Source organism: Otolemur garnettii, unplaced genomic scaffold, assembly GCF_000181295.1.
Source record: "Otolemur garnettii isolate 467f Iridium unplaced genomic scaffold, OtoGar3 scaffold00013, whole genome shotgun sequence".
NCBI classification, from domain to species: Eukaryota; Metazoa; Chordata; class Mammalia; order Primates; family Galagidae; genus Otolemur; species Otolemur garnettii.
In genome coordinates, this window is record NW_003852408.1 from 27,511,279 (window position 1) to 27,521,689 (window position 10,411).

At 35.8% G+C, this 10,411-nt stretch overlaps 1 protein-coding gene and 1 pseudogene across 2 annotated transcripts in view; one reads left to right on the forward strand and one right to left on the reverse strand.

The window, feature by feature from the left end:
* RAPH1 (Ras association (RalGDS/AF-6) and pleckstrin homology domains 1) overlaps positions 1 to 10,411 on the forward strand; it is an 83,816-nt gene that overhangs the window by 35,802 nt on the left and 37,603 nt on the right. The window contains exon 5 of one of the 2 annotated variants that reach the window (XM_012802205.2): positions 4,177 to 4,257. The exons of the other annotated variant lie outside the window; for it this stretch is intronic. Coding sequence (XP_012657659.2) covers positions 4,177 to 4,257 — 81 coding nt within the window. The remainder of the gene's footprint in view (positions 1 to 4,176; positions 4,258 to 10,411) is intronic. 2 annotated transcript variants of the gene reach the window in all.
* LOC111723648 lies at positions 9,025 to 9,143 on the reverse strand (annotated as a pseudogene).

The window sequence follows — 10,411 nt, forward strand, 5'->3', positions numbered from 1 at the left end:
TTTTTTTTTTTTAAATTTGACAGGCTTTAAAAAACAAAGGGTTCCCATCGTAAGATTTATAATACAGTCATCAAATTTTCTTAAGAGTCAGCAAAACTTTTTGCCAAATTCAAAGTTTGAGGTTATCAGATGAAAAAAGTGGCTAAAGATTTGGTAAAAGCCAGGAGAGAGGTCTAGTTCACACACATTTTTCAAATACCACACCCACCCCAACACAGCTACATATCCCCTGATTCTTACTGTATGTGTTTCTTGGAAAGCTGTACATTTCTTCTCTACAAAAGTAAAAAGCACCTGTATTTGATTTTAGGTCTGTATTGTTTAGGTCTAATTGTTTCACATTTGTGGGCTTCTGATAAAAGACTTTTTCTTGAATAAAAATAGAAATATATTCATATATTTAAAATTAATAGGGGTATAAAATATAAAAGAAATAGTTGTAAAAGTATTCAAATATTTACTGGCTATATAATGTCCAGTAAAGAGAGGAAAATGGAAAATTATAGCAGCTACTATATTGAACACTTACTCTGTATTAGAAACCGTGCTTTACATATCTTAACACTCTAATTCTGCACATCACTTTGTAGAACAGCTACCTTTACTTCTGTTTTACAGTGGTAAGAACTAAGGTGATTAAATAACTTGCCTAATATTTTGAACCCCGGCAGACTGGTAGTAGAGCTTATGCCACGTATCTTGCAGCTTCATCATAGAACTGAACAACAATCAAGGCAGGAGTAAACTGCTTTCAGAGCCAAACTTAGAACCACTTTGGCAAGAGAAAAAAGGCAGAGATTTATGCAGGAACATCCCCATCTTGTGGTGTTTTAGTATATTTTTCAATATTTTCAGTAGTTAAAATTTAACAACTCTGAAGAGCTCAACCAAGTAATTAAGGCTTAAATAAAATTTGGATGAGGACTGGCAGTTTCCTACTCTTACAATAATGGTAATGTTATTATCACTCACTTAATTCTTTCCTCTTTTTTTTTTTTTTTTTGGCCGGGGCCAGGTGTGAAACCGCCACCTCCGGTACATAGGGCCAGTGCCCTACTCCTTTGAGCCACAGGCGCCGCCCTCACTCACTTAATTCTTATAGCAACCTTTAGAGCAGTGGTTCTCAACCTGTGGGTTCCAACCCACAGGAACTGTATTAAAGGGTCACGGCACTAGAGGAGTTGAGAACCACTGCTTTAGAGGTAGATGCTATTATTATCCCCACTTTTCACATGAGGAAACAGGTTAAATGAGAGGCCCAGAATCACAAGGCAGGGTAAATGACCAAGCTAGGGCTTGAACCCAGAGTCTATATTCTTAACCATCATGCTATGCTTATTTTCAATATAATATTTGTGAAAAATGCATGCACATCAGTAAAGATGAATGTAAATCTATTTTTATTGAAACACTAATGAGTGGTCATAAACCTCCACTTTTTTTCTAGCTATAATCTAAAGTGTTAGCTATCACAAAGAACGGTTTTATTTGTAACCACTGCTCCTGGTATAAGACCATGTCTTGCTGATGATTTGGCTCCTATGTTCAGATGAAAGCTTTCCAATATGTACCCTTCTGTGCCCAGGGATTCTGGCATGTAAATGATACATTATTTTAATATATTACATATTCAATTCAAGCATATAGTGGTCCCTAAATTACTTCACAGAGATTTGTGGAGAGGTTCGGGAAGATTAATAGAAAATTTGGTAACTCTGTAACACAAATGAAAGTTTTTGGAACTGAGAGGTTTAGAGCTAAATTTATGTAGAGAATTGACCCTCAAATTTATTTTTCTTGTATGTTTGGAAAATAGTGATGAGTAGATAAAAATTAGACTGGGGAAGGTAAATTTCTTTTGTAAGAAGATATTTAAGTGCTTTATAGGATGGGACCTAATTAACATTATGGAAACTATATTACTCCATAATCTATTTTTTTTTAATTTCAGGTTAATGTGAGGGTAGAAACCAAGTCACAGTTTTTGAATTTGTTAGGTAGAGTCCCTCTTGTAGTTATGTCCTGCAACCAAAAGGTGTGCCATACATCCATAATTATTTTTATCCTTGTTACTGTTACAATATAAATGAAGTTTTAATCTTTGTTTATATATGTACTATTTTGTATTGTTTTTTCCCTTCATATACATATATCCTTTTTTAGTATGGGTATGCTGAACTTTAAGAACTATCTAGTGTTCCGTCATTCATACCATTTAACCTGATACACAGTCATCTCTTAATGAATAATTAAACCAATAAGCATTTGGAAATACATGATGGGAGCTTATGCAAGATTAAGAGAATAGGGTTTTATAAACTTTTATTTAGAAATAGTGTGTCGGCTCGGCGCCTGTGGCTCAACGGGCTAAGGCGCCAGCCACATACACCTAAGGTGGCAGGTTCAAATCCAGCCCGGGCCCACCAAAACAATGACAGCTACAACCAAAAAATAGCTGGGCGTTGTGGCGGGCGCCCGTGGTCCCAGCTACTTGGGAAGCTGAGGCAGGAGACTCACTTGAGCCCAGGAGTTGGAGGTTGCTATGAGCTGTGATGCCATGGCACTCTACCCAGGGGGATAGCTTGAGGCTCTGTCTCAAAAAAAGAAAAAAAAGAAAAAGAAAATAAATAGTGTGTCAAACTTACAAAAACTTGAAAGAAATGTAAAAATAACTCATAAACTTATTAGCCAGATTCACTGATTTTTAACATTTTACCACACTTATGTCTATATTTTTCCCCTGAACCATTAGAGAATTGGTCGTATTTATTATGCCTCTTCTGTCTCTATTTCCTTAGAACAAGGGTATTAGCAGTATAGATGTGATAAGCTTCCTATTGCTGTAGTAATTGAAACAGTGCTGTAGAATATGTTTAATAAGAAAATATAGAAGGAAAAACAAAAAATCGTGATCTGGCCAAGCACTGAGCAGAAAGACGAAGCAGAAATTATTATTCATGCATTCCATCAATATTTGAGTGCCTAGGCAATGTGTGGGCTGTCAGGGATAAATTGGTGAACATAATAGACAAAGTCCTTATGAGGTTATAATTTAGTATATGGAGTGGGGTGGGGGAGATAGATACACATAGATAAGCAGTACAGTGGGATAGGTTCTGTGATAGGAAAGACAAAACTTTTTTGCTTACAAGATCATTGATGACTTTGATGAATTACAGAATATATTACAATTCAAAGGATAAAGGCTTTGGGGAAGAAAGATTGCAGAGAATTATGGGATATATTAGTGGCTGGGAAGTGAGTGAGCACATTACAGCATGAAATTGGGAAATTTGATAGTGGAAAGGAGAAAATAATGGTTTAACAAGAGAAAGGCACCCAGAAGAACTGAACATTTTTCTGTTCTCCCCACCCTCAGTGGGCTGATCTAGTTGAGTATCAGATAGTGAAGATACTGGGTGGGATCTAGGACATGTTTAGCTTTGGAGGGAGAACAAAGGATTTTTAGGACGAAGGTTAAAAATATGGGTATAGTTACAGGATACACTTTAGTCATAAAGATCCTCATGATTTGTGGATGTGATATGCTTAAGAAAGGGAGGGAAATGAGGTCATATGAAAAGAGAGAAGAGGGAAGCTAGAAGCCTGAGAAACAAGGAATCAATGACTTAGCAGAGTGAGAGGAAAAGAGTTTAAATGTTTTACCACAGAAAATAAGTAAATGAGGCGGTAGCTATGTTAATCAGTTTGATTTAAGCATTCCACGTTGTCTATCAAATCATCACAGTGTACCCCATAAATGTATACAGTTATGATTTTAATTAAAAATCAATAAAAGGAAAAAAAAGAAATGATACATTAAATAAAAGTATCTCAAAAAAAAAAAGAGTACTGCCAAACAGTGGTCAAGGCCTAGTTGAGGTTTATTGACATGAATTGGTATTGGCCATATGTTTCTGCATAGTTCTTCCATAGAATTCTACTGTCCTGAAATGGTTAACCTCAAATTACCAACAGTTAGGTTCCTCTGGTTCTTACCTTTATAATTTTTTGCATAAAAGAACGAAAGGTAATTGCATGCAACGTTTCATTACTATTTTGTTTTATTACTGTTCGGTTTCATTTCAGTGACCCTTTTCTTTTCCTGCATGGCACTGAGAGCTTCCCTTTTCACCTCCTTTACCTATCATTTTCTTCCTTCCTGCATTTTCACAGCATGCTATTTCTCTGAGATGTTCCAGCAAGCAGGCCAAGCGTCATATTGACTTCACAGAAGAACAGGCTGAGCTGACACCTGTAAGTTCTATAAACTTGTCACAGGACTACTTAAATATCAGTGAAGAATGCATTCATTAGAACTCCAAAAGATGAAGCTTTTCATATAACCTCAGGTTTTCAAATAAAAATTAAACCTAACACAAAATAAATGAACAAAGACAAATAAGGAACTTCATGATATTGGGCCATTGAATGTTAAAATTTGTGGTAAGATTATATAGGTAGTAGCTATGTGATATAGAAAATTTTTATATTGGAGCCTGAAACCACATGCTTTCTTTTTTATTCTGAAGCTAAGGACTTTTGTAAATTTCTTAAGATAGTAACAATTTGATTATTCTTCAGAATGGGTATCAAATGGAATGTTTCTTCTGCACTGTTGCTTAACCGAAAACCTAGTTTGTTTCTTCAAAAAATGGATTCTCTGGTTAGTAGTTAATAGATCTATATGCTTCAGAGCCTGCACTTTCCCATATGATAGCCACTAGTCACATATAGCTATTAAGTACTTAAATTGTGGTTAATCTAAATTGAGATATGCTATAAGGATAAATATACACTGGATTTCAAAACTTAGTATGAAAAAAATACAAAAAAACTCACTTGGGGGGGCAGAGTATTAATTTGTCACCTGCAGTAGAGTGCCGTGGCAACATAGCTCATAGCAACTTCAAATTCTTGGGCTCAAGCGATCCTCTTGCCTCAGCCTCCTAAGTAGCTGGGACTACAGGCGCCTGCCACAATGCCTAGCTGTTTTTTAGAGACAGAGTCTTGCTCTTGCTCAGGCCAATCTTGAACTGCTAAGCTCAGGCAATCCAACCACCGTGGCTTCCTAAAGTGCTGGGATTACAGGCGTGAGTCACTGTGCCTGGCTTATGAATATTTTTGTATTAATTACTAGTTAAAATATTTTGGATAGTTTTGGTTAAATAAAAGATGAATATTTAATATTTTCTTTTTTCACTTTTCAAAATTAATGTAGCTAATAGAAAAATTTTCATTACACTTGTGTCTTGTATTTCCTTTGGACAGTGCTGCTTCAGAGTCATCTGTGAAGCATTAAAAAAAAAACCTATAGGTTCAGTGCCAGTAGTGCAGTGGTTACAGCCACATACACTGTACACACACACACATACAGCCACATACACTGAGGGTGGCAGGTTCCAACCCAGAGCAGGCCAGCTAAACATTGACAACTGCAACTAAAAAATAGCCAGGCATTGTGATAGGCGCCTGTAGTCCCAGCTACTTGAGAGGTTGAGGCAAGAAAATTGCTTAAGCCCAAGAGTTTGAGGTTGCTGTGAGCTATGATGCTACAGTGCTCTACTGAGGGTGACACAGTGAGACTCTGTCTCAAAAACAAAAAAACTATAAATCTCTGAACCCCACCCAGCTGAATCATATTTCCTCTAACCTCTTTCTTCCTTCCTTCTCTCCCTCCCTGTCTTTTAAGAATACTGGAAATTTGGGGGACCTCACCTAATGTGCATGATGCAATGGTACATTTCAAAACTATTAAGAAATGAGTATAATTGTGATGCAATGGTACATTTCAAAACTATTAAGAAATGAGTATAATTGTGATGGATGTGTTACTTAGTTCAATGTAAGCATTTCACATTGTATATCAAAGCAGTACCCTGAACCCCATAAATGCATCAATGTACAAAGTTATGATTTAATAAAAAAAATTAAATAAATAAAAAGAATACTGAAAATTTCAGTCGTAACCAAGTGAATTGATTTCACATCCCACTATTAGGTTATATCTTGCAGAGTGAAAAGCACTTCTCCATCCTCAGCTCTGGCCCCTCCTCCTCCAACATTGTTAAGCATCAACTGCTATAATATTTGCATTATCATCTACTTATTTGTTCTGTCAAAAGCAGTTCTCAACCTTTTCTATCTCTACACTTACTTTTTATAACAAATAATTTATACCACCATCTTTACTATCCCAAATGAAATTTATAGATAATAACCTACTTATATATTTATTTTTTATATGAATGTAATACTCTAACACATACTATGAAGTTGAAATAATCAAAAAGTAATTATAATAAAATATCTATTACAAGGCTGGGCTCAATGGCTCGTACCTATAATCTTAGCACTCTGGGAAGCAGAAGTGGGTGGATTGCTTGAGCTCAGGAGTTTGATACCAGACTGCTGAGCAAGAGTGAGACCCTGTCTCTACTAAAAATAGAAAAACTAGCCAGGTGGTGTGGTGGGCACCTGTGGTCCTAGCTACTAGGGAGAGTGAGGCAAAAGGATTGCTTATGCCCAAGAGTTTGTGAACTATTATGACACCATAGTACTCTACACAGGGCTACAGAGTGAGACTCTTGTCTTAAAAAAAAATTTATTTCAGTATGTAAATGCTTGGCCACTGCTACTGAAAGACACAGAGAGATGGTCAAACTCTATATCCACTTAGAATCAAGAACTTTAGATTTAAGGGTCACAAGTCTTTTTTTTTTTTTTTTTGGCAAGGCAAGAAGTATAGGGAAAAGATAGCAGAGGCCAGGCAGAGTGGTTCATATCTATAATCCCAGAACTTGTGCAGGCCAGTGGGAGGATTACTTGAGACTAGCCTGGGCAACATAGCAAGATCCTATCTCTACAAATAAAAAAAAACAATGTCAAAAAAAAGGAACAGCAGAAATATGAGTGGACCTCAGAATTGAAATATGTTATGATTGATGATAGCAGACATGCCATATTTGTATATGGTAACATATACAAGAAAAAGGAAAATAACCTTAACTCAAGTAGGGATAATATACCGAGACAATTTACAAAGTAGAAAAAATGGGAACATACAAAATTTTTGCAATTGAGATGAATATATTTATAATGGTGTGACAAAATCATTCCCAGTGTTATAATGTGAGGTAGAGATAAAGATGATTTTGGGTTTTTTTATAAGGTAGATTCTCATTGTGTTGTAAATATATGTAATATTTTTAAACCATTATTAATGAAGGTCTTTGAATACATAAACCTTTTATTAATGAAATATTAAGTGAAATTCCTTCTTTTCATGTGTTTTCACTAATATTATTTCATTCTTAATTCTGTTAAAAGGAATTTCATATCTCTCCTATCATTTACTTGCATGTGACAGAGTGTACAATGATACTGTCGGTTGTGATATTAGTGATTCTTAACTTCAAGCCAGGTTCCCATTGGTGAATGATTTTCCAACATTATAAAGAGTTTCTTATAAATTCTGAACAAAATAAAGTACAAACTTCCCTCAATTTATGGGGTAATAGCATTCCTGGAAATTACTTTGAATATTAAAATTACACAAAATACCTTTTATGTTGGCAAATGGAATGAGTTGGGTTCAAAGCTCTAAACTCAGATTGTTAAAAACCGGATTTCCCATCTATATACGATTTTCCATATATGAACATTACAAAATCATGTTGGATATGGGACTTGTGTTGTTATGTGACATTGTCCCATGCTTGCAAGGCATCTAGCATGTCTGACTTCCCTCCTAATAAATACCTGTAACTCTCCCTTTCCTTTTCATTGTGACAACTCAAAAAATCCTCAGCATTTTCTGAAATTCTCAGAGGACAGTGCCACCCTCTTTTGAGAACCACTATTTGTTGTCTGTCTTTACTCTCCTGTTCTCCATCAGCAGCCTCTTTCTCATCCTCCAGAACTATAAGATTTTTCAGAATTACTTTATTAACCCCCTAATTTGGGTTTAGGTACTCGCCTGCTGCTTGCTCACATGCCACTTAACACAGTGTATTGTAGTTGCCAGTTGGTCTGTATCTCCTATCACAGTCTAAATTATGTAAGGGTAAGGAATTTAGAGTATAATAGGGAGATACAGACCAACTGGCAACTATTAACATCCCTCTTACATCTTTCTCCAGTAACCAGTTTCATCCCACCTCCACCCTTTTCTGAAGAGCAAGGAATTCTAGGAGCAGTGTACTACTGGTGCCAGTGGTAGAATTTAAATAAGGCATTTATTGAGGAAGGAGTTTGCTGCTCTTGGTTTCTAGATGTTCATTCTTCTGCTACCTGTAGTTTAGATAGAAGGAACCTCGAGACATGGCCTCCCGCCCTGCTAGGGACTAAGGAGCAAACTAGCAAACACGACTATCCAAGCAGGATGTAATTTACGATCATGTTTAACTGTTGTTTGCAGTCTAATATTTTAAATGTGCGTATTTTGGGGTCACAACCATAATGATTACCCTCTTACTTTAAGCTTGTTAAATATTTTAATATTTCAAAATGGATAACTTTTACCTCTCAGTTTTTAAGCAAATACAACTAAATATCATTGTCTCTTACTGATCAAATTACCAGTTTTTTAATGACATGAAGTCTTGAGGTGTAAAGGTTTTTTAAGAGCTTAAATTTGAATTTGATGTCTAGAATTACATTTATTAAATCATAGTGTTAAATACAGTGTGAAACATGCTGTGTTTTAAATGAAATATAGCAAACTCAACATAGTATCTGTTACAATGTTTCTAATCTTGAAGTAGTATATTTTATCATCTATGACTGTTAACTTTATGAGAGTGGGTACTGCTTAGGTAACTGGATCATTATGAAAGTTTTGAGATAAAGAAAAATTGAGAAATGTAAAATCTGCATGGATGAAAACACATTAAGCCCTCACAGCAACGCCAATAAGCAAGCAAGTTGAAACTTGCATGGGTGAATTAGAAAGGATGCTGTCGACTATGTTTCTTGGAAGTGAAATAATAGACCATAACACAGTCTGCCTCAAAACTTTTTTTTTTTTTAATGGAATGCTTCGCGAGTTTGTGTATCATCCTTGCGCAGGGGCCATGCGCAGGGGCCATGCGACATTCTCTGTGTCGTTTCAATTTTAGTATATGTGCTGCCAAAGCAAGTACTGCCTCAAAATTTTTGTAGTGCCCACATATTTACTTGTTACTTTACAAAAAGCTTGTCAGGAATGAGATGATATACGGTTAACTTATGAAACATAACATGATAGAATATTTTCTGTAACTTTACTGTGTCATGTATTTTAAATGGTGATTAGTGAAGTACGTACAATTAAAATAAATATTCAGAATTTTTTAAGGATGGGCAGGTCTGAATTATATATCAAAACAGCTGTAAAAAATAAATGCTGGGTGTGGTGGTTCACACTATAATCTCAGCATTTTGGGAGGCCAGGATTTTAGGGTTACAGTGAGCTATGATGGTGCCACTCTCCCCCAGTCTGGTGACAAAGTGTCAGGGTTTGAGTCAGACACTGACTCAAAATAAATAAAAAAGAAAGAAAAAGATTTTTTAATATATAAAGGTGAATACAATGTAGTTGCATAAACTTTTGTGTTACTCAAATGTTCTTAAGTGGGAAATAGTTAGGGACTATGTTTTTCACAAATCATTTTTATGAAATTAATCAGTATAAAGGTTGGGAGGAGCCAGGAGGAGAGGGGTAAATTCACACTTAATTAGTACAATGCATACTCTCCAGTTGGAATGGGCACACTTATAACCTTGACTTAATTCCCAATTAGTACAATGCATACTCTGCAGGGAATGGGCACACTTATAACCTTGACTCAAACTATACAAAAACAATTCATGTAACCAAAATATTTGTCCTTCTGTAATATGCTGAAATTAAAATTTAAAATGTTTGTTCACGTTCATTTGCTATGTAAGTTCTTTACTGTGCAATGAAGTTCCTATTAGTATTCTGATATGATGAATGTATTAATAAAATTTTACTGAAAATAGGTATATCCACTGCTAAAATATTAATGGGTAATTTTTCCTCTTGGTATAGCTATTATTGAATTAATCAGAAATATACTTGCATAAGTTTTTTAAGTGATGTACCTTAGTCTATCAGAATATACCTATTTAGGCTAGGTAGGTCTTGTAAAGGCTTTAATAAGAAAAGGAGGTGTGCACTCTGCGAGGCTAATGCGGGTGGACTGCTTGAGCTCACAGGTTGGAGACCAGCCGGGGCCAGAGCAATATCTCATCTTTAAAAATAGCCAGGCATTGTGGCAGGCGCCTGTAGTCCCAGCTACTTGGGGAAGCTGAGGCAAGAGAATCACTTAAGCCCAAGAGTTTAAGGTTGCTGTGAGCTGTGACGCCACGGCACTCTACTGAGGGCGACAAAATAAAACTCTGTCTC